Source organism: Medicago truncatula, chromosome 5 (assembly GCF_003473485.1).
Source record: "Medicago truncatula cultivar Jemalong A17 chromosome 5, MtrunA17r5.0-ANR, whole genome shotgun sequence".
Taxonomy (NCBI): domain Eukaryota; kingdom Viridiplantae; phylum Streptophyta; class Magnoliopsida; order Fabales; family Fabaceae; genus Medicago; species Medicago truncatula.
In genome coordinates this window covers 7,115,951-7,140,489 of record NC_053046.1, presented here as the reverse complement: position 1 = coordinate 7,140,489, position 24,539 = coordinate 7,115,951, and the positions used below count along the sequence as shown (strand labels likewise).

At 30.0% G+C, this 24,539-nt stretch overlaps 2 protein-coding genes across 2 annotated transcripts; one reads left to right on the top strand and one right to left on the bottom strand.

The window, feature by feature from the left end:
* Window positions 1-206: 206 nt before the first annotated feature.
* LOC11407091 (cytochrome P450 71D8) lies at window positions 207-2,734 on the bottom strand. Its single transcript, XM_003611835.3, has 2 exons — window positions 1,793-2,734; window positions 207-1,017 (listed from the first exon to the last, which is right to left on the bottom strand). Exons 1-2 carry the CDS (start codon window positions 2,705-2,707, stop codon window positions 409-411), a joined length of 1,524 nt encoding a protein of 507 aa, XP_003611883.1. The 5' UTR covers window positions 2,708-2,734; the 3' UTR covers window positions 207-408.
* An 18,307-nt stretch (window positions 2,735-21,041) lies between these two features.
* On the top strand, window positions 21,042-23,718 carry LOC11407406 (40S ribosomal protein S4-1). Its single transcript, XM_003611831.4, has 5 exons — window positions 21,042-21,195; window positions 21,832-21,909; window positions 21,999-22,179; window positions 22,636-22,733; window positions 23,090-23,718. The coding sequence occupies exons 1-5, from the start codon at window positions 21,193-21,195 to the stop codon at window positions 23,525-23,527; spliced, it is 798 nt and encodes a 265-aa protein (XP_003611879.1). The 5' UTR covers window positions 21,042-21,192; the 3' UTR covers window positions 23,528-23,718.
* The last annotated feature ends 821 nt before the right edge of the window (window positions 23,719-24,539 follow it).

The following is a 24,539-nucleotide window of genomic DNA, read 5'->3' as shown; positions in this document are numbered from 1 at the left end:
TTACTTCTCATGGTTCCATGATGAATTATCCTAATTCCTAAGTATTAGTTGAAGGAATGGGATTATAAATATTATTAAGAATGCTTGAATATAAAGAAATAATAATACTACATGCAAGAAAAATAATATGAAACCTACTATATAATATAACTATTCAAATTCAAATAAATGTTTTATTGTATTGTTGCTTCAGATTCCAACAAAGCAGCATGTGATACAAACATATTCACAATCAAATCTCTTCCTAAATGGGATGCTTTAGCATTTATTTATTTTCAACATCTATTATACAACAATTCAGGTTTGACTTTTATTTCAAAAATTAAAAGACACATAACTCTCTAAAGTACAACTTAAAATATAAAACATAGACACTAAAATTTAATTATATGATCATATAATTATACATCAGGCATAAACAGTGGGAATCAAACACAAATCACTTTTCTTTCCAATAGCCAATCCATAATGTTCAGTCATATCCAAATCCATAGGTTTCATCTTATTAGGAAGTTCCCAATTAAAATGATAAAGTAATAAAGCCACAGGAAGCATAATACCAGCTATACCAAATTGCAAGCCAGGGCAAATTCTTCTACCTGCTCCAAAAGGAAGATATTCAAAATTATTCCCTCTAAAATCAATAGAACTACCTTCAAATCTCTCTGGATTAAACATCTCAGCATCAGTCCAATATTGAGGATCCCTTGCCATAGCCCATACATTAATCATGACTTTAGTCTTTTTTGGTATATCATAACCATCAATGTTGGTTAATTCAGTGCATTCTCTAGGGAGTAATAAAGGAGTAGGTGAGTGTAACCTTAAGGTCTCTTTTATCACTAATTTTAGGTATGGAAGTTCTTGAATATCATTTTCAGATATAATTTCTTTTCCTTTGCATGCTTCTCTTATTTCAGCTTGTGCCTTGTTCATCACACTTGGGTTTTTCATCAGTTCTGACATGGCCCATACTATTGTTGATGTTGTGGTGTCGGTTCCTGCAGCAAATGCATCCTGAATGAACAAATTAAAATTAAATTCATATTGGTTTCCATGAATTGATAAATATAGAATTATTAATTTAAATAAACATTTTAGAAAAATGTAGTAGTTTTATTTTACAAAAAAAAAAATGTTATATATTTGTTTCCCCGCAAATAATTTTTAGTCCGTAAAATCTTTTATTTGTTTTTAGTCCTTTTTTTTATAAAAAAAAATATAAAAAAATAAAATAAAATTAGTCCTTAAAACGTAGGATTTTTTTTTAAATTTGGTATCCGGTTCAATCCCACTGTCTATTTGTGGGGTATTTAAAACCATCTCAAAATAACAAATAAATCAATATGGCCGATCCTGGCTTCAAAATAACAAATATTATAAAAATTTAGACAATATAACCAAAAACAAAATTGTAGAATCAATCAAATGTTTTTTCATAGACAAAAAACAAGAAGTAACATATGATGAAATGAAAAAAATATTGAAAGCTTGAAACCCAACCAAATGGAAAAACATAGGGGGGAAACAATCTTCAGCCTAATTTTTGTAATTACAACTTGTGAGGTTGACTATTTTAAAGTGGATGAAAATATCATTATCGCAACGTTGAAAATATTCTTTGAGTAGAAAAATTAATGATTGAAAACTTGATAACTTCGCACATTTTTTTGAAGGAACTTCACACAAATATAAAATATGTACCCCTATAGCTAGTAAAATTAATGGCATGGTCACCCAAAAAAATAAGAAAAGTAAAATTAATCCCAACAACGATATTTAATATACTTACAAAAATCACAGCTTTGATGTTGCTAGTTGTTATTGGGATTTCAAGGCTTCCACTTTCTTGGATTCTCAAAAGCACATCAACAAGATCTTCTTGCTCTACCTCATCACTACTAACTTTCCCTTCTTTTGCTCTTCTTTGCTTCTCTTGATGCTTTCTAACAATTATTTCCAATATTTTATCAGCTTTTTTGTGCATTTTCAACACTTTGGATTTTGTGCCAGTTAGCATTTGTATTATAGATTTCATTGAAGGAAACAAATCAGCAGGTTCAAGTCCTCCAACAGATTCTATTGCTTTTCTAATCACACTCACAAATTCATCTTGGTCTTCCGTTTTGTCACCAAAAGCCGATCTAGAAACAGTAGAACTCACCAACGAAAAAATTCTATTGGTGAGATTTACTGACGACCCTTCTGATGACTGAATTGATTTTATAAAATTTCTCGTCTCATCTTCTCTAATATAAGAGAATGATTGAACTCTTTTATTACTTAAAAGCTCTAACATACATATTTTTCTCATTTGTCTCCAATAATCACCATATGGAGAAAATGCAATATCTTTTGAACCATAAGTCATAATATGAGAAGCTTGAAGGTGTGGCCTATTAGCAAAAATAACATCATGGGTTTTCAATATTTCTTTTGCTAACTTTGGCGAGGATATAACTACAGCAGAAGTTTCACCAAGTTTTAGGTGGACAATAGGTCCATATTTATGAGCAAGTTGCTTAAAAGCACGATGTGGAAGTGATCCTAATGCTGCTATTTGATGAAGGTTACCAATGAGTGGTAACTTCATTGGACCAGGTGGTAATTTGTAATCTAAGGTTTTTGGCTTGAAATATTTTGCAAGCAAACGTAGTGTTAAGAAGAGAAAAAAGGGAATAACAAAGGACGAAAGTTGAATTTCCATGATATTTGTTAATTTAGAAAGATAATACTCAAGTTTGAGGTGTTTGTGTTGTTTGCTAAGACGGTTTGGATTTTATAGAATCGTGAATGTGTCTATCATAGGATAATAACATGTGTACCTACTTTTCTTTGTTAGTGAAAATGTATACGTGATTTGGAAGAATTGAAAGATTCATGATCCATATTATATTAGTTGACCATGCATGCATAAACTTATATTGTGTGTGGTGTTTTGTCAAATTAGTCGAAGAATTAATTAGTTGATAAATATAAAGCAACATAAAATATTAAAAAGTTTCCCTCAAAAAATAAAATATAAAAAAGTTATATGATATTTTATTCAAACTTGATTTTTATCTGTATTATTTTATAAAATATTTTCATTTTTATTATGTTAATAAAAGGCTCGAATAGGATATGATATTCCAGTTCTAAATTTTATAAAAGTTATTTGAATTAGTGATATATATATGTGATGGAATTGAGTGGGGCGAAATAGAATGATTTGATTTTCCAAATTCTAAAGTTTAATTAGAATATATTTTATTTTATTTTTATCTTTTAAAAAATTATTATATGCTCTAAAGACTCAATCAAAAACAGTGTGGAGACTCGTAGTACAAAATTTCAAATCAACTAGATTTTTGACTCATGCTTCGCTCAGGTTTATTGTAAAGGGATTGACATACGAATAATAAAATGCAATATATAATTAGTAATGGTGAAAAAAAATAACACGTGATAATCCATAGTAGACAAAATAAAACACTTAATAAAATTTATGATTGAAAATATTATAAAAGAAAATTCGGTAATCCTATCAATAATTCGGTAAAAGAAATATGAAAATTCGGTAATCCTAGCCCATAAAAATCACTGATTGCCTTCCATCCTTTGGTGAGAAAAAAAGAACCAGCAATCTTATCAACCAAAACTTCAAACTTATTTTTCTTTTGGTCGACCAGGTTGACCAAACAATTGATTTTGTCTCCGAAATCAGTTGCAAACATATTTGGTAATTTGACAGCACCCTAAAATAAAACAGAAACGACAACTTAGGAAGGAAAACGACAACTTAACATGTTTTGTGTCCTAAAAAGTAACATATTAGGAAGAAGTTAGGAAGAGAGCACCCTAAAATTGTTAACTATAACAATTGAGAGAAGCAAAATTATATTAAACAATGGAAATTCCTAAGCAATAACTCTAGCTAGAAACAAAATCATTCTCACCCATTGCAATGGCAATCGAAAATCAAACAGTAATCAAGTAACAATCAATATATATTTATATATGGAATACGGTTCCAAACAATAGCAATAACAATCCACAATTTAAAACATGGTAAACATCAACATGAAACTAAATACCACGTAATAATTCAAACACAGCAACAATGAAATTTAAATGAAAATCGGATTAATAGTAATGTAATAGCAGCAAACCAAAAAAATTAAAAAATTAAAAATAGGGTAACGTAATAGCAGCAAACAAAAGTAATAGGAATAGTAATGGCTTTAAAACGACAAATATTGTATTTCACACTGCTTTGTATTATGTATTACGTAAACTGCTTAGTGCTGGCGACTGCAATATTGTATTTCACAATAAAACTTGAAGTCCTTTGATGCAAAATAATATATTGCAGAATTATAGTTTTCGTAAAAAAAAAAAAAAGCAAGAAGTTAGGAAGGAAAATGACAAATTACATCTTATGTGTCATACTCAACTATGTATGTTCTGTACTTCAATTGAAGTTTGGTGACAGTCTCGTCCATCTCAGTAACAGTAGGGTTTTTTTTTTGTTGAGAGAAACACGTTTAGGGCTTCGTATATATAACGAAGTTTATATGGAAATTAGGGTAGCCGAGTTTGCATAGAAATTAGAGTATTCTGTTTGTAAACGTATTAAATAAGTGTAGAAAATATTGTAAAAAAAAAAAAAAAAAGTCAAGGATAGGAATGAAATAAAGGCATGAAATTGGTTCAACCAAAAAAGGCAAGAGGATAGGGGTGCGATGCATTTTTTTAGTATTAAATAAGTGTTCAAAATATTTCCTTAAAAAAGAAAGTGTACAAAAAATTGTCAAAAAAAATCCAAAAAAAAAATATAAAATAGAAGGCATCAAACGTGATCATCGATATACTCATAGTTTTTAGAACAAATGTGCAGCATTAGATAAGTGTAGAAAATATTTCCTTCAAATAAGGATAGGAAAAAATAAAAGCAAGAGGATAGGAATGAAATTGGTGCGATACATTTTTTTAGATGGAATTTGTTAGTTTAAATAATTGCAAACCTAATCAAGCAAATGAGCAGGAAAAAATTAGGTTAAATTGCTGCAAACGTAACAAAATTAATAAATAAGGATGAATGTTCAACCCCCTGCTTTTCTATTTTTACGCATTTGTGACTTGGTGGTTTTTTTTTCTCTTCAAAAATTGTTCTCAACGACATAAAATACAGTGGGTTACTTTGTATTTATAATATGGAAACTCGTGGGTTCAAAAGTTTGAACCTACAAATATTGGTGGTTAATTTCTTGGAAAATAATTTGGAGACAATCAAATGTTAATCTACCACTAAAAAGAGAAAGAAATAAAGAAAGTGATATGATATATGTGATAAATTGATGATATAATAGAAAGATGTTAATAAAGGTAAAAAAAAAATAAAGGTGTTCAGATATTATTTTCTCTAACTTCTTATCCCGAATCAACATTTGTTAACAACAAAGGATGAAATTCGTGAGAAGAAAAAAAAACAAAGATTGAATCATGGGCCTTCCTTTGTGTTGGTTGGAGACAAGGTGGATCGAGTTGGTGGAGGGATATAGGTAGGATCCGTGATGATGTGACCTTTGAGGGAAGTAGTTGGTTTGAGAAGAATGTGTGTAGGAAAGTTGGTAGTGGGTCATATACTCTTTTTCGATCAGATAGGTGGGTGGGGGAGGTTCCGTTGATGGAGAGGTTTAGTATGTTGTTTGATTTGGCGGTGGATAAGTGGGTGTCGGTGGCTGAAATGGAGGCGCTAGGTTGGGAAGAGGGCGATGAGGCTTGGAAGCGGTGGAGTCGTTTGTTGGCTTGGGAGAAGGAGTTTTCCAGGGAGTGCTCGATGGTTATTTCTAACATTCATTTACATGTTGATGTGACTGATAGATGGCATTGACTGCTAGATAGAAAGGGAGTGTACTTTGTTTGAGGAGTATATCACTATCTTACTAGCCGGCAAATGCATCAGGCAAGAGTGGTTCCCGAGTTGATCTGACATAAGGATGTCCCGTTGAAGGTTTCTGATTTTGCTTGATGCCTCCTTCAGAACAGGTGGCCTACCAAAGATAATTTAGGTAGGTGTGGTGTCTTACTTGATGAGAGTTCGATGTGTGTTTCTGGATGTGGTGGGGTAGAATTGGTTCACCATTTGTTTTTAAATTTTAATATTTTTGGATTCCTTTGGTATTTGGTTTGTGATTGGGTGGGGGTCTCGGCAGTTGATCCAAATTCCATAGTGGATCATTTCCATCATTATGCTTATTTTTTAGGTGGTTCGAAAAGCGGCAATCTTTTATGCTCTTATTGTCACTTGCTACAGTTTGGGTGATTTGGCAAGAAAGAATAGATCAAATCTTTAGGGTAAATACCTCTTTTCATCCCTGTAATATTAGCGAATTCCGGTTTTAGTCTTTGTAAAAAAAAAGATTTAGATTTTGTCCCTGTAATTTCATATTCTTCCACTTTTGGTCCCTCCTTTCATCACGTCAGCAGAATCTGCATAAATTACGTCCCTGTAATTTCATATTCCTCCCACTTTTGGTCCCTGTAATTTCAAATTCCTCCACTTTTGGTCCCTCATTTTACGTGCCATGTATGCAGATTCTGCTGACGTGGTGGAATAAGGGACCAAAAGTGGAAGAATCTGAAATTATAGGGACAAAATCTAAATCTTTTTTTTACAGGGACTAAAATCGGAATTCGCTAATATTACAGGAACGAAAAGAGGTATTAAACCAAATCTTTAATAATAAGACAAAATCTATGCCTCATTTGTTGGATAGGGTCAATTATTTATCGATGTGGTGGCTGAAGAAAAATGCTTTAAATATCTCTATCTAGTTATTTGGGTGGTGGCAGCGTCCTTTAGATTGCTCATACGCTGGTTAGATGTTTTTACTTTGCTTCTTCTTTATGGTGAAGTGTTGTATTTGAACTTTGATGCTTTTCCTTGGCACACCTTGTGCTGAGAGGAGCATCTTTTATCGTTTAATATAAGTTTCATTTTGACTTGTTCAAAAAAATAAATAGGCCTTCCTTCAAAATATTGGTCCATTGTCCTCGTCGGTACCATGGTTACACCTTCGACGACCAGTGTTTAGATATATTAAAAAAATCATGGATTATAATATATTTTTTTGTCAAGTAGCCTAGTCGCTAGAAATTTTTCTTTTAGAGAGATAAGTGGAGTGTCTCTGCGCGTGTATATATATATATATAATGTTCATTCGACTAAGCTAAGCTCGTTTTTATTCACTTGGCGGGCATACCGCGACCTTCTCATTTTTATCTTAAGGTTATTTGGCTTGCTTGTATTTGGACAATTTGGAAGGAGAGAAACAACTGTATCCAATGTTCCACAAATCGCGTGTCAACTCGGCGAGTTTACCGAGTTTACGTGTTTAGGTGCTAAAAACGTGTTAACTCGGAGGTAAACTCGATTTCTGGTAAAATCGGAAAGTTTGACGAGTTTGACCGAGTTAACACTCAGTAAACTCGTGTAAAATCGGGCGAGTTTACCGTTTTTTGCGAGTTTACTCCTATATTTTTTTTCTTCAAAAATGGCCCTTTTTTTTTTGGCCCATTTTTTTCAAGCCCAAACTTTCTACGTTTCAACTGAAGTGAAAATTACTACGGGGTCCCATCCAGATTTTAACGTTTCGTTTCATTTTCTTTCCGTTTTCAAGAACAGGGGAGCGGTGGAGAAACCTAGAAATTCTGACGGTGGAGAAATATTGAAATTCCGATTCCGATTCTTTGCGTTTTCGAGTTGGGTTGCGGTGGTATTGTGGTGGTGTTTGTTGTCAGCTGTAACGTTAGATTAGAAGGCATATATACAATCTTGTTTGAACGAAAAACAGAGCTTCAAAGTTCAAAAGGTACTTCAAAGTTCAGATTCAGACTATCTTTTTCCTTTCCTTTATTGTTTCTTTTATCATCAAAGCTTCAAAAGGCATCTTTTCTAAATAGTTGTTACATGTTATTGTTAGGGTTTTTAACTTTGATCATCAGGTTTCTATTTCTGTTTCTATTTCTATTATTTAACATAGATTACATGTTTTTTTTCTAAATAGCGGTGTTACACTGTTACTGGTTTAGTTTAGGCATCTCGTGAATTTGTGAACGTGCATTTTTTCTAAATAACTTATTACTGTTTGTTAATATTCAGAAGCTTGTTATTTAAACTTGGTTATGTTTTGTTTTCTAGGTTCACAACCATGTTTTGTTTTCTAACTTATTACTTTGCATTTATAATTAAGTCTATATTTTTCACTATTGATCTTTTTACAGTATTATATTAGCTTATATATGTCATGCATATAATAAATTGTATAAAATTTCAATTTTAGGTAAACTCGTGCGAGTTTACGATTCGAGTTTACCTAGGTAAAACGAGTTGAGGTAAACTTTCGAGTTGCAAAACCTTGACTGTATCTTTAAAAATGCAGTTATTGATCCTTTAAGTATTGTTGAAAGAGTAAAGCTGAATTCCTTTTTATAGTTCTCTTCGAACTTTGTTCCTCTTGCGTTTGGATTTCACGATTGGTGGAGACACCCACTCCTATGGTGTCATGTAAATTGTATTTATTTTTTCCTTTGGTGGTGGCATCTTTTTTAGGTGTCATGTAAATTGTAATAAACTTTGGGTGATTCATCACTTTTAGCACACCTTATGCGGGTTGAATCACTTTGCTTTTGAGAAATATATTTCATTTTGATTTTTGGATGAAACACTAAGCTAAGCTCACGATGACTGAATTGGAATCCATACCATGTAAAGAGAATACATGATTTTTTGGATGTTTTTTCAATTCTACTTATACCCTTAAAACTTTACAAAAATGTTATATTGTTAGTGCCATTCAAAAAATAAGAAATTATATCATTGTGTTATATTGTTGGTGTCATTGAAAAAATAATTATAGTTTGCTATAATATAAAAGTGCAAAATATATAAGCATTAATTTTAATTAAAATCAAAATTTTATAAAAATTATTGTTCGTAATTTATACACATTAACGCAATAAAAGTAGCAGACAGATGGCATGAAGTGTCCATATAACGAACGGCTTAAGGTGTTGGATGAAGATGTGGCGTCAATCTTACTTTTATGGTTGTTCATAGTCTAATATGATTATCCAACATGGTTTAAGCTCATCGTGAAGTCACAACATTACGATGAATTGTATTTTTAGTTTTGGATGTCATATGTTCAATTTCTTATCTTAAACTTTTGCTTCGATTTTATGATATCTTTTTATTGAACTCTACTATTCAAAACATATAATATAAACGCTAAAATATTCTTAAATAGTATCATTTCATACAGGTATTTAATTTTGTAAATACTATATTCTTTAACAAATTAAAATACATTTCATTATTATACTTTATTATAAATATATTATAAATATATTGTCTTATGAGGTGAAGTTTTTGACATTAAAATATGTAATGACTCGATTATTTGGCTCAATCGGATTTAATGTCATACTTTTTTTTAATATAAGGCGAGTGACATGGACAAGTCATTCAATTCCGTTGATGATCAAGTTATTCAATCAATGATCAAGTATTTTGATCAAGATTATAATCGATATAGATTTCACCAAGCTTAATTTATTATTACTGATCGATTATTCTGACCGTTTTTACCACTTGGCTTATGGTTCGATTAACCTAATTATACTAATCGAATTATTCAACACATGACATAAACAGAACTTGCAAAAACATTACATAAATACCATTAACTCTTTATAGATCAATATTATCATCGTATTCACATTAATGAATATGTACAAAAAGGATAACTCAAAAATTCTTTGGCTTCCGCGTAAAGAAACACGAATTTTTTTTGACTTTTTGTAAATGTTATTTATGAGCTTAGAACAAATCTATCTTAATGAAAGAATTATATAAAATTTATTTTAATTAAAAAGTTGAATAAATTAGAAACTAATTCAAAATTTGACCATATGACATATAGAAGTATTCCGCTAACAAATTACTAACAGGCTTTCCTTAAAAAAAATTAACAAGTAGCTTAATCATTACAAAAAATTGAAAGAACTTAATCATTAAAATTAGGGTTAATATGTCTTTACCTCCCTGTAATTTGGGCGAGTTCCGGTTTTCCCCCCTATAAAAAAAAAGTTTAGATTCCAACCCTGTAAAATAAGATTCTTTGATTTTAGCCCCTGACCCATGTGACTGTGCATAATTGCTGACGTGGCGGGCTGAGTGGCATGCTGACTGTGCATATCTGATTATGTGGCGTGCTGACTGTATAATTAATTATTTTTTTATTTTAAAAAATATATAAAAATTAAAAAAATAAGGATTTTTTTATTACGAAAAATATTTTCTAAAATATTTATTTTTCGAAAATTCCAAAATTTATAATTTACGAAAAATATATATTTCAAAATTTTTTAAAATTATTTTCAAAAATGTTGAAATATATATTTCAAAAAAAAAATTCAAAATTATTTTCGAAAATTTGGAATATATATTTTTTGAAGTTTAAAACAGATTTTTTTTCGAAAAATAAGTTTTTAAAATTTTCTCAAAAAAAAAAAATCTAGATACAAATTTATTTAAATATTTAGATTTTTATTACGATGTGTTACAGATTTGAGAATATTTTTTAATATTCAAAAATTGAGGATAAAAAAATCTGGAAATTTTTTTAATATTTAAATTTATTCTTATCTATTTGTTACATGTGTTATTTGTATTGAAAATTGTGGACATTTTTGAAAAGAAACAGCCAACCCAAAAGCTGAAAGGGGTTGTTTTCTTTATATATATTTCCAAAAATATTATATATAAAAAATTCATACACTTACTATATTTTGAAACTTTCGAAAAATAAAAAAAAAATCCAAATTAAATTAAAATTTTAAAAATATTCGAAAAAAATAATATAAGCTAATTTTTGAATGTTTTGGTAAAAAAATTAATATTTTTATTTTTTGAAAAAAAATCCAATTTTTTTTTTCATTTTTTAAAAAAAAATGTTTTTTTTTCTTGATTTTAAATTTTTGAAAATGAATTTTCAGTTTTTTTTTATCTTTTTAAAAATAATTTATTAAATCATTACACACATGTCAAATTTAAAAAAAAAAATTAAAATTAAAATAATTACACAGTGGCGTGCCATATCAGCGTCTGAATGGGGTCAGGGGTGTTTTGTGGAGAATCTTCATATTACAGGGGTGTTTTGTGGAGAATCTTTATATTATAGGGTTGGAATCTAAACTTTTTTTTTTACAGGGGGGAAAACCGGAACTCGCCCAAATTACAGGGGGTAAAGACATATTAACCCTTAAAATTAACACTAATATTTTGATCAGCAGGTTAAATTTGTTGTACATTCGGTGTAAAAAAATTATACCATCAACCAATCACAAATTATTTTTATATAATTTTAAATTATATAGATTTTATCAATATATAATGGGAATACATCAATTTTTTGGGCTATACCTTTATTGGTCAATTTTATCATTTGCTTAGTTACTATTAAAATAACCAGTTGATTTAATAAAACATATAACTAATTCTCTTCTTGTAAAAAAAAAAAAAAAAACTAATTCTCTTAAAAAATAGAAAGAAGCAAATAGTTATCAATAAAAAGTTAGTTAAGCTATTTCTTCCATCTATAACAATAGAGAGAGTGTGCGCACTATGAGAATGACTATTTTATATGAAAATGGTGAGAATGATCATCAACCATCATATCAAAAATAGATGGTTGAGATTTTATATATATATATATATATATATATATATATATATATATATATATATATGTATATGTATATGTGAGAAAGAATTAATATAAAACTTATTTTAATTGAAAATGAAAATAAATTTTAGAAACTATTTCAAAATTTGACCTAGGAAGATTTGGACCATATATAAGAGTATTCTGCTCTCAAATAAACAAGTAGCTTAATCATTAAAATTAACAAGAGTATTTTTCCCTCAAAAAACAAACAAGAATATATTAATGAGACTAAATTTGATTTAGAAAAAAAAAACATTATCAATCAATCACAAATCGTTTTTTTTTTTTTTGAAGAAAATCAATCACAAATCGTTGAATAAGGTACGATAAAAATTAAATATGTTTCATCCGACTATTATACTTAATTGATAATATAAAAAAATCATGGATTTACTTTATATTTTTTTATTTACAAGAATTTAGTTTATATATATTCACCGACGACTAATCATAATCATCAAATCATTTAAAAATGATTGATTTTAATCATGGCGATCCTCAAAATCATATATATGAATGATTATGATTTGTGAACCGTGTAAAATTTGTACAATAGCAATATATAAAAATTAATGACAAACATAGGTTGTTTTTGAAGAATTATAGATAATTTACTAACATCGTGTATGTTCCTCTCAAAAAAATCTTGCATGTTGTTTCCGCAAACTAAATTTTACTCGGCTTGCAAATTATATAATATAACTTATTTTTATTGAGCGTTGAAATGAATTTACTCACAATTCTTCAAATGAAACTTATAAATAGTTTAAAAACTAGTCTAAAAACTATTGATATTGTCCAAACATAATATCATTATCATATTTAATGGTAAGATTGATCTTCAACTTTATGATCCACAGTTCGAGACTCAACGTCTTCAAAAAAATATGATAGATATTGTCCTTTTAAGTGGTAGTAGTAGTACTATACTAATTTTAATTGCATCGAAAGCAATTCAAAGATCCATATAAAACAAAGTGCCCCTAGTATAAGCCAAAAGAGGATAGAAATTTCAAGAAATTGAAGTAACGAGCCACCTGGACCTATGTTCTTCCGGCATATACGTATCAGAGCTGACTAAATTGCTTTACATGACGACTTGCTGAGAATTTTGATCTTCAAATGTTTCAAAGTCAATATTTTCAATTTATAAATGTCAGATTCAACAATTCTATTCCACCGTTTCAGTCAAATATTATCAATTTATAAATAACACAGTCAACAATTCACCCCAATAAGTCAACATAGATATATCATCACACAAGAGTGATGTTTGGATATTTACTCTCAGCGGCTGTAGGAATAGTATAATGTAATCTGTCCGATCGTATTCATAAGTAAAAATACTCGTTTTTAGGTTTATTGAATACCCTATATATTTGATATATAATAGAGACCAAATATAATAGGTATTCAATGAATTAAAAAGTCGTATTTTGTTTATAAATGTGACCGGATTGAGTATATACTACTGGTTTTAGATAAAATACCTATTTTACTCCTTTAAGTTTGATAAAAATATTGAGATAGTCATTTTTAAGTTTTAAATAAGTTGTTAATTTAATGTAATGTTACCCTTTTAAGGACCTATTTGAAATTTAAAACTTAAAAAACTTCAAAAAGGTGCATTAAATTAACAACTTAAATGACCTATTTAAAACTCAAATAAACTTAAAAGATTAATCCGATATTTTTGTCAAACTTAAATGATCAAAAGAGACATTTAGCCGTTTTTTAAGTCTACTAGTACTTGTTTGTCTCACAATAAGTCAATAACTATCACGTTTGTTCCTTCAAAAAAAAAAAAACTATCACGTTTGACAGAAGAAAAAAAAATGATAAAGAAAAGTAATGAAGTTTTTATTAAAAGAAAATATTAATGAATGCCTTCGTGAAATTATTTGAGAGATCAAAAGAGGTAACTTATGCATAGAAAAATACGTATTTATGATATTGAAATGTAGTATTTGACTTCTATTTTAAAGACAATAATTCTTTTTAAAATTCTTTAAACAATGTTTAAGACATTTTACTAAGATATCTCTATTAATTATTCGTGTATTTTTATCATGATAATTGATAAATGAAAAATGATAACTAAGGTGTTAAGCACATTCTTCCACACACAAAAAAAAACTAAGATGTTACACACGTATGGGGTATTAATTTTTTATGATCAAATTAATATTTTATTTTTTGTAACCAATTAAATGGTGGTCAAATGGTAAATGAGCTCCAAATTGTTCATAAGATCCTTGAACGGAACAATTCTTGAACATGTTTTACTTACCTCCTAGCCAAAACTTCATATTACTATATATATATATATATATATATATATATATATATATATATATATATATATATATATTCAATGTAGATAACATTGAAAAATGAATCTTTCAAAAAAAATTGAAAAATGAATGTTACACTTGGTTTTTAATATTTTTGTTTTTTTAGGGAAAATTGATTTTATTGTTTTACTAATAACGGTTAAGAGAGAATTTACTCCAAGAATAAGATTAGTTGAAAGTTTTCCGTTGTCAACGGTCATGCTGTTTGAATTGACCTGAGATAATCTTATCATGATCATATTTTATGTTTCATTGAACATAATGGGTGGAATTCTTCCAATAATTCTTTTGTAAATTTTCTGCGGATCTAGATATTCAGAAAATTCCATCATAGATAAATATTTCATGTAGAGCAATAGAAACAATCAAATATTTTATTGTCATGGTTCGAGCTAACTAATTAATTAAATGGACAGTACCCAGAATTAGTTCTCTTTATAATGTTCAACTACAAGTTGCCATTCAATATGACTTGATTTTTAAACATATGGCACCTGAAACAATCGACTTTTTTTGAATAAAACTGGATACACATACTGATATAGTATACCTATATGGTTTAACATGGCTTTTTGATGTATGACAGTGACAGCAATCATAACAACATGAAAGCAAGAAACCCAAAAGATAGCTTTCAATCATGATTTTTTTCACATGGCAACGCTATTAAATGTTTTTTTGGCATGGTGAATACAGCAAACTTGTTTACTATGACTATCCCATGACAGCAGCTATATATAATTGTTCATTTTACTAGGGTTAATAATCGTTTCACGTTCTTCAACAACTTTATTGCATGCGTGTGCTTCTTTACTTTTGGGACAATTAGCTTAAATCGACGAGTTCCGACTTTGTCTTTCTGCGCAAGACAATGACCAACAACAACATACAAAAAAACCTTCCGATATTTCTCAATCATCAACGTCAACCACGTTTCTGTGCCATGACAAACTTTTAGGTTCAAATTAGAGCCCTCAAATCCGAGAAAAAGAAGATATGATCGGAAAAAAAAAAAAAAATTAGTTTGAATAGAACATGAAAACGGCAACCGGCTTTTGCCAAAAGTTTTTCTTGAAACCAAAGTTTTTCAAGATATGTGCACTCCAAGAAAAAATGTCTTAGTGGTTACACTTTTGGAGAAAAATCTAGGATACAACACATTGAAAGATCGTCTTAAGAAAATATGGAAACTACAAGGAGGACATGATATCATGGATTAAGATAATGTATTCTAAATGGTTAAATTTGATTAATCGGATGATAAAGAGAAAATTATTTCTTATGGTCCTTGGATGATTTTTATACCATTATTTATTGGTCTCTCATTGTTCATCGGAATTCACTTTGCTAAAAGCAAAAGTTAAACATGCAGTTGTTTGGATTCGATTTCATGTTCTCAACCTGGTATACTATGACGATAGCTTCTTGCTTGTCATGCCCTCTACCATTGGCCTCCACATAAAAGTGAATAACAATACTTTAAAGATGGAGTGTGGCAGATTTGCTTGAGTGTGTGGAGGTGGATCTTAGCCAAAATTGTTTGAAAAATTTGGCTCAATGATCATTAGTATAAGGTGCAATATGAAGATCTTCACATCATTTTCACAACGTGTGTGGATGCTATGGTCATCTTCAACGTAACACTGTGAAGAAAAGTGAAACAACATCGTCACTAAACTCAAATGGCAGCAGTGCTCAACTACGTACCTACTATATTTCCAAGTTTGACCCTTCCAACCACGATCACAATTCACAACCACAAAAAAAAGTGGACATGATATAATCATTTGAAAATTAATGATATTTAATTATTATTTCTTATACCTTTTTCTTTTTATGTGTGTGTGACTAAATAGAAGGTTCAAATCTTTGTGTCCACCCAAGAGTTTCTCCAAGTGATAAGCCTTGAAAAATATCTTAAGCCCCACCAACTGATCGTTAGCCTTAGAAACATTCCTAGTGTTAATTTACGTCATGCTAATATCATACATGCTACATTTAAACAAGCCAAACACAAAATCATTCCACCCACTTCTCTACCTAGCTCTTGATCTAGTCCCTCACCTCACATTAACCACCTATTAACCTCTTCCACCAAGCCATTCCCTTTGCACACCAGAAAGTAAATTTTTTAATATTAAATATGTCCCTTCCGATGATGGTCACAAGCATGAGAGATCAAATAATATTGTTAGCCTTGAAGAACATGACCCATCATGTGTGGTAACTTGATCCATGACAAGAAAATTCATGGAATATTATGGCATCAATAAGTATCTCTAGCGCTAAGGCGCTAAGGAGAACACATGGGACTTTAGCTCTATGGAAACAACCTAGTGTGTCTACCATACTTTCCCTTTATTCCTATAAGGTTATTTATGGATGCTTGCAGCATCTCATGGAATATTAGGGGTGTTGTGAATAGAAAAGGTGAAAACTCAATAATTCATAGTATTTTTAATAATGTTTTATTCAATAAAGATATATTTTTATTTAAGTTGTATTTGCAGTTTACTACTCTGTTCTTCTATTTTAACTAAAAAGGTAATACAAGAGATATGTGGAGCATTGGTGCAAAAAGGTGCTAGAAACATCTAAGGATCGAAGTCTTCTTGACCAAGCCAAGACATAGAGTAATCAAAGTCCTTTTTAATGATCAAGAAGTGGGAAATAAATCAACAACACTTCATAGATGTATATTTTGAAACACAGAATAATTTAAGAAATATAAAATGTATTTTGAAATTGAGTATTTTTGGGTGTTTAATTTATTTTTTCTAAAGTTCCAACATCAAGCAAGATTCAGCATGAATAAAGTTTTTTCATTAATAAAAATAAGGAAATTAGGGATAATTGAGTATTCTAGAATTACGGGAAAATTCTGGAATTCGAGGTGTTTGGACGAAGAAACTATGTAATTTTCGGTCTTTTTTTTGTAAGAAACAAAAGTGTAAAAAAATCTTTTTTATAAGAAACAATGATCAATTTTTAATTGTATTACATGTTAACTTTCAGCTGTGTCCTTATTTATGATGAGAGAATATATTTTTTTGACCACATATGATGAGAGAATATTAAGATTAAGTAATTTAGTGGAATGGTACTAATTAAATAGGGGTATTCTTGAAGGAAAAAAAAAAAAAGGTATTAAACCAAACGAGCAGTACTATGTAGTATGCAAGATTTGCTCACGAAATTTGACGAAAGCTCTATATGTGCTAACACATGGGTTAGAAGCTGTTACTTCTTTAGTCACAAAACTCACAACGCTTGGGTTTTTTTTTAATAAAAAATAAATTAAACATCTTCAACATGTTGCAAAGTATTCTAAAAATTGGAGATACTCCTCATAATTAATCCTACGAACGGTGAAGTCGGCAAAATTTGGAGGAGATTCTAGAAATATATTTTATCATGTATTATAAGGCTGGCTCTGAAAATTCAATTAGAAACATGTGTTAGCTTGGATGAAGCCGACAAGATTAATATAAAGGTGCTCATAAATCAAACTATGATGGAAAATTTGCTTATATAAAGTTGTTTAACGAATGAAGTTTTTTAAAATCCGCTCGTCCGTAAAATTTCGTACACACTTCAGCCCGTACTATTTATCATTTTCCTAAACTAAAATAACTATTTTCAAGATGTTTCCTTTGTCTCAATGATTTAGAGTTTTATTTTTAAAAATGATCGGATCGGATGAAATGAAGCATCAAGAAAATCTCAGAGCTTGTTTATTTGAAACTTATTTTGTTTTTCCAAAAAGTTTTAACAAAACTGAGAATTTGACCCCTACAAAAAAAAACTCAAAGTCACTATGAGTTTTTAAAAATTTATTCTTTATTCCGAAAAATTAATGAGTGTGAGATAATTAATATTTGAGATTTACATAAGCAAATAAAATTCAAATATTGAATTACATTGAATATATTTATGTTTTATAAAGTATCAAAATATAGAGTAGACTATGTATATAGCGATATTATTTAAAATATTTTTTGTATATTTTTTTAGGTAAATGGATACCATCTATAACACCCCTAGATTTATTAAAATAAAAAAAAAAATGTACAACAAGCTACAACAAAAAGTGTTAAAAATTCTACCAAAAAAGTGTTAAAAAGAACCAAAAAGGTAAAAATTCATATTGCAAATGTACGCGCACCACGGTCAAAATTCACCGGATCCGCCTACACGTGCGAAATCAAATTGTAAAAAAAAAAGGGTGTCGAATGAGTAATCAAAACCAACAATAACATATGAGCCCATAAGAACCCTATCCTTTGAATTACGGCGAAAGAATCCCATCGCCAACACGGAAGCATCCACGCGCCGAAAAGCTCCAAATCATGAACCCTAGAATATCCGACGAACGGAAATCACAAAATCGTATGCGTGACATACCAAAACACCTCAATTGAACTTCAACCCGCGACAAGGAGACCACACAAACAACAATAACAACAAATTTGTTGCACGCGGCAAAGCCTATCAGACAAATCAAAGGACAAATCGGATCATGAGAACACCCAAAATTTGAAACCCATAAGAAAGACAAAAATCGGTGTCAGCCGGTAAATCGGACCATAAGAATAAATTGAAGAGTAGAATAAGAAAAATCATATTTTCTTCATATTTTTTTTACAATCAATTATTATTTTCATCATAACTACATCAAATTTCTTTATCACCTTCATTTAAGATGTGATTTACATCTCTTTTGTTCCATAATTGAATCGTATTTGACATCAGCGGTAAATTACCCCTCAATTCATCAAGGAAAAATGTAGGTTCGTCGGTATAGTATTTTTTTTACCATCAATTATCATTTTCATCTCAAGAATATTAAACTTCTTCATCTCATTCATTCAACGTGTGATTTTCATTTACATCGTTCCAAAATTAAATCTTATTTATCATTAGGAGTAAATTACACCTAATTCAACAAGAGGTAACATATGTCTCACCCCTACTTTGAGGATAGAGTTTGAAACCTAACTTCGACCATAAGATCTGAATCCAATATACATGAATCCAATGACCCATGGAATGCAACTACGAGGATTCATATTTGCGGTTAAAAAAAATATTAATATCTAATTAAAATTTATTATTATCATTTCGATTAACATGTTATCAAATTAGTATTGATTTAGGCTTAAATACATTTTGTTTTTTTGTATGAAAAAATAACTTTTGACATCTCCTCTCAAAGTCATTAATTGAATCTGCAGTTGCTTAAAACTAATCTTTCAAACTGAATAAAAAAAAACATCGTACTAAAACGGGACAAAGATGAAAAATCAAACAAACAAAGTCGTATAAACATGACGAAATTACGAAAACAAACGGAATAAGATTGAAAATAACTTATTTAACTAAAAAATAAATATATAAAAAATTGGAAAGGTGATGTAGGTCAAAATTGACCTTAAACCACCCATCTTCATTAGATCAAGAAGAAAAGTGGTGATAGCTAGACTTATATCTCCTTCTTCTGTGTGCAAAAAAATGTTTTTAATTAAATAAATTTATATATTTTTAATAAAAACTGTTTTTTAGCAACTCTTTATGGAATTGTTTTTTTAGGGAGCTTTTAATGAAATTGTTGATTTGTAATTAAGTAATACTTTAATATATAAAATTTGCCAAGTCACTATAATTTGGTCAAATCAATAATGAAATAGAATTCAGCATTTAATTTTAAGGAATTGTCAAGGGTATAAATAACAAAAAAAAAAAAATTGATCCTTAATATTTTCTTTTTTTTTTGGTCTCGGGTTTGAAACCCCCAACCTTAGATATATTATATTTTATCTCTATCAATTTTGTGGTGGCTGAGATTTGAACCTCAGACCTTACATATATTATATTTTATCCCTACCAATTGAGTTAAGCTCACGAGGACTATATATATATATGACCAAAAGCTAAGCAACGTATTTTCCTAGAAGTCAAAAACATATTTTATCCATAATATTTATAATTTTAGGAAATGCTAACAAATGCCTTTGAACACTTATTTAGAAGGCCAAAGAATAAACTTTTCCTTAAAAATTGTGTATTCAATATACTGTAACTTTAAAAATGATTTTTTCCTACATAAAATTTCTAAATCATTTCCACTTTTAAATCCTTTATTATATTTGTATTTGTAATTATACATCCGCAGCTTTCGATTGTTAACACTGTGCCGTTTAAATTCAAATGCCCAAACATGGGAACTGTTTACCCAAACTCTGTAAAGTACTACTACATTTTTGTCTATCTGTCTCCTTTTCCTGCTACATTTTCTAGAGTGAAATGTTAGAATTTTGATTTATTTGAAGAAAGAAAAGGAAAGTAGTTTGCTATATGAGTGAAGTAACAACCGTACTGTTTTTTTTACACTAAACTTACTGTTTTCCAACAGGTGTACCTTTTGGTTTTCCACTTTTAAATCCTTAACAAGTGCCCTAAGGCACTTGTTATCATAACCCTTATAATTTAGCTACAAACACTTTAGGTACCTTATATACATTAGTTTACCTATTACTAGTCAATTTCAAATTATTTCATTTTTAGTGAGAATTTAATTGTATATTGTGTATAATTATTTTAGAGATCCACAAGTTACTAAAAATATGTTGTCACGTCAATTAATAAATATGAAAACATACGAGCTATCATATTCGCTAATTGACTTTGCAACACATCATTGAATACATTGTAAAATAATTATACAATGACAAAACATTCTAATTAATCTTTTAGAATTGCTCTTTCCCGTAACAAAAGCCGAACATGAGTTAATTCGTTTGTATTTTGAACGTGAGTTCACCCCACATAGGTGCATTTTTCAGGGTGAGTTAACTCTTGTTGAGAGAACAACAATTCTCAAATTTATATGGACCTAATCAGCCCACTGAGAATGCAATTTAATAAACGGGCCCAAGGCCCATAATCCACATACGCTTCTTAGATACTGATTATTTAGGGTTTGTTCCTCTCCTCTTTTCTTTGATAACAGCCGCACCATCACTCTCTCCACTCCGTAGCTGCTGCGAAGAAGGAGAAATTTGAAAATGGTTCGTCTCATTCTCTTCTCTTTCCCTCAGTTGTTCCATTTTCTTTGAATCTCATCTTCTTTATGGTATTCAATTTTTCTGTTTAGAATTGAAATCACTTTTTTCATATCACAGTGTTGTTACTGAAATGGATGAAGTTTCGATCTTTATCATGATTTATTTTCTGGGTTTGTTGAGAAAATTTATTTGGATTTTAGGAACATGTGTAATTTGATTTATGATATTAGGTTTTATCAGTTTATATTTGATATCGATGTTTAGATCCCTTAATTTAGAGCTTGATTAAGCTTTTTAAATAAGTCGATACAAACATGGTTTTAGGGGCCGTTTGGATTGGTTTATTTTTTAGCTCATGCAAAATAACCTATGCAAATAAATAAGTTCTTATTTATTATTCATAAGATTGTCAAAGTTTATGAAAAACAGCTTATGAAGATACAATTTTTGTAACATAAAAGCTTATTTATTTGTATAAGCTATTTTCCATAAAGCTAAAAAAATAAGTCAATTCAAATGGGTCCTTAGTTTTGGTGTATTTGAACATTGGTTTTATGATTCATAGTTGAACTTGAATGTTCAGATCCTTTATACAGAAAAAGATAATTTTTTTAATTTGTATTTTTGTGAATGTGACAGGCGAGAGGTTTGAAGAAGCATTTGAAGAGGCTCAATGCCCCCAAGCATTGGATGCTTGACAAATTGGGTGGTGCTTTTGTAAGTGAAGTTCTATCATATTTCAACTGATTCAAGGATTTTTTTTGTTAAATCTAAGACTGATGTAATTTTTTGTGTGAAATTTATAGGCTCCTAAACCCTCATCTGGACCACACAAGTCCAGGGAATGTCTCCCACTCATTCTGATCTTGCGAAACAGATTGAAGTATGCTCTAACATACCGTGAAGTCATTGCTATTCTGATGCAACGACATGTCCTTGTTGATGGCAAAGTCAGGACTGACAAGACTTATCCAGCTGGATTCATGGGTATGAATCTTGCTGATCTTTGTCAAATTATTGATTAATTTATTTTGGATGATCAACATGCCTTGGAAAAAAATTGATGATTTATATGCTATGATTCTTCATTGTTGTTGCATTTTGAGCGTGATGACTTTTGATGTATTATAGCCAAGTATGGTAGGTAAACAGTATGCTTTGTTTGAAGAGAAAATAATAATTGAAAGGGGAAGTTAAGTAATAATTGAATACCATGGTTTTATCTGAAGACAAATACAGTATGTAGTTTTGTTTGTTGGACTCTGTTACAATAGATCGTCAATGTAAATTTGAACTGAAGTTGTGTAATTAAATAAGTTGCCTGATCTTCGGTTTCCCCGTGAAATAATTCATAATTCTATGAATCATTTTTTTTTGGTTACCGAATCATATGATTTTGCATGATTGTAATTTGTAACTTTTAAAATATTTGTATCTGGACAGATGTTGTTTCAATCCCCAAGACAAATGAGAGCTTTCGTCTGCTGTATGACACCAAGGGCCGTTTCCGTCTCCATTCAGTCAGAGATGATGAGGCAAAGGTACCTTTATTTGCTTACTGATCTCGGTTCCATGATCTTTTAATTTATTCAGTAGCATATTTTGAATGGCTTTTATTGTTTATAAGATTCAAGTATGTATCATATTTATTAATAAGATTCATATATGCATAATATATAATTAACATGTGATTGCTGTTACTGTGAATGGATTTTAGTGTATAAAATTCATGTATGTATCGTATTCATGAGATTCATGTTATTTATGCATTGTATAATTAACATGTGATGGCTTTTACTGTTTGCAAGATTCGTGTATGTATAGTATACATATACATATTTTTTGTTTACTACATTTTAAATTGACAGAATTTTCTTGTATGTGATGTACATGGCAGTTTAAGCTGTGCAAGGTGCGTTCAGTGCAATTTGGGCAGAAAGGTATCCCATACCTGAACACCTATGATGGTCGCACTATCCGCTACCCTGACCCAGTCATCAGGGCTAATGACACAATCAAGCTGGACCTTGAGGAAAACAAGATTGTCGATTTCATCAAATTCGATGTTGGGAATGTAGTGATGGTTACTGGTGGTAAGAATAGGGGGCGTGTTGGAGTGATCAAGAACAGAGAAAAGCATAAGGGAACCTTTGAGACAATCCACGTTCAGGATGCCACTGGTCATGAGTTTGCAACTCGTCTGGTCAATGTGTTCACTATTGGCAAGGGGACAAAGCCATGGGTATCTCTTCCCAAGGGTAAGGGTATTAAATTAACTGTCATTGAGGAAGCTAGGAAGAGGGCTGCTGCAGCTCAGCAAGCAGTTGCTGCTTAAACATCTATGCAATGAATTTATAATAGACTCGAGTGTTTTGTAGTAGTTTTTATTCAACTTTGTTGCTTTGAATTTCTTCTATCAATTTTGGTTTTGAATGACTTTTAAAATATGAGCAACTTTAGTTCACATCCTCTACTTATAGTCCTTTTTCTGGTTATTATTATTCAAGCTTAATATTGGTAATGGAATGTGATTTTAGACTATTTTCTTATATTTCCACCTTACCATAATACCAGTTGATCACATAACCAGATCGGAAATTATGATTTTAGATTATGCTCCGATTGTTGTTTGTTTTCCCGTGCCTACTGCCCACTCCAGAGCCTTTATGTCAAAACAATTACCATACATTTTGCTTTTGTTTTCCATTGTGTCAATGTTCAAGGCACCAGACTCCAGTGCCTACTTGCCTATGATTCTGAAATTAAATTGGCAAATATTTATTTTGGTTTGAGGGGTGAGTGAGAGTGAGCTCATTAGTTAGAATTAGTGAACATTATTTGATACGTAAATTTTGGATTGTTCTAATAAGAACAGTTAAAGTAACAAATGTTAATATGAGGTGTTTGTCTTGTGGGTATATCATCTAGTCTGAATCAATCAGCTTTCTAAATGTAACCCGACATTGAGTTCATGTGTGACAAGACAAGAATTCAATGAGGAGAAAGAATGTTGTATAATCAGTAATGGATCCATATTGGTTGGTATTTCAAAATTTATATGAAATATTTTTGCAGCTGAAATGTATAAATTTCCATAAGAATGTTTATATGAATATTCTCATGTATAAATTTCCATTAAAATGGGTGCTAGCAATATATTTAACAACTTTACTCAACACACTTTTATTCTCATAAGAATTGAGATTCATGAATTCCTTTTCGGGAAATGTTAACCAGCTGGGGCACTAAGTTTCGAAAATGATGTATTTTTTTTAAAACTTAAAAAAGTTTAGCTGTTTAACTAGTGCCCCTTAACATGATCCTTTTTTATTAAACCTTGTCAAAAC

Bases quoted from the DNA above. Each gene is read 5' to 3' on its own strand.
- LOC11407091 (XM_003611835.3), bottom strand. From the start codon at position 2,707: ATGGAAATTCAACTTTCGTCCTTTGTTATTCCCTTTTTTCTCTTCTTA. The intron at 1,018-1,792 runs GTAAGTATATTA...TTGTTCATTCAG, and splicing joins ACATCAAAGCTGTGATTTTT to GATGCATTTGCTGCAGGAAC.
- LOC11407406 (XM_003611831.4), top strand. The intron at 21,910-21,998 runs GTAAGTGAAGTT...TGAAATTTATAG, and splicing joins ACAAATTGGGTGGTGCTTTT to GCTCCTAAACCCTCATCTGG. The intron at 22,734-23,089 runs GTACCTTTATTT...TGTACATGGCAG, and splicing joins TCAGAGATGATGAGGCAAAG to TTTAAGCTGTGCAAGGTGCG.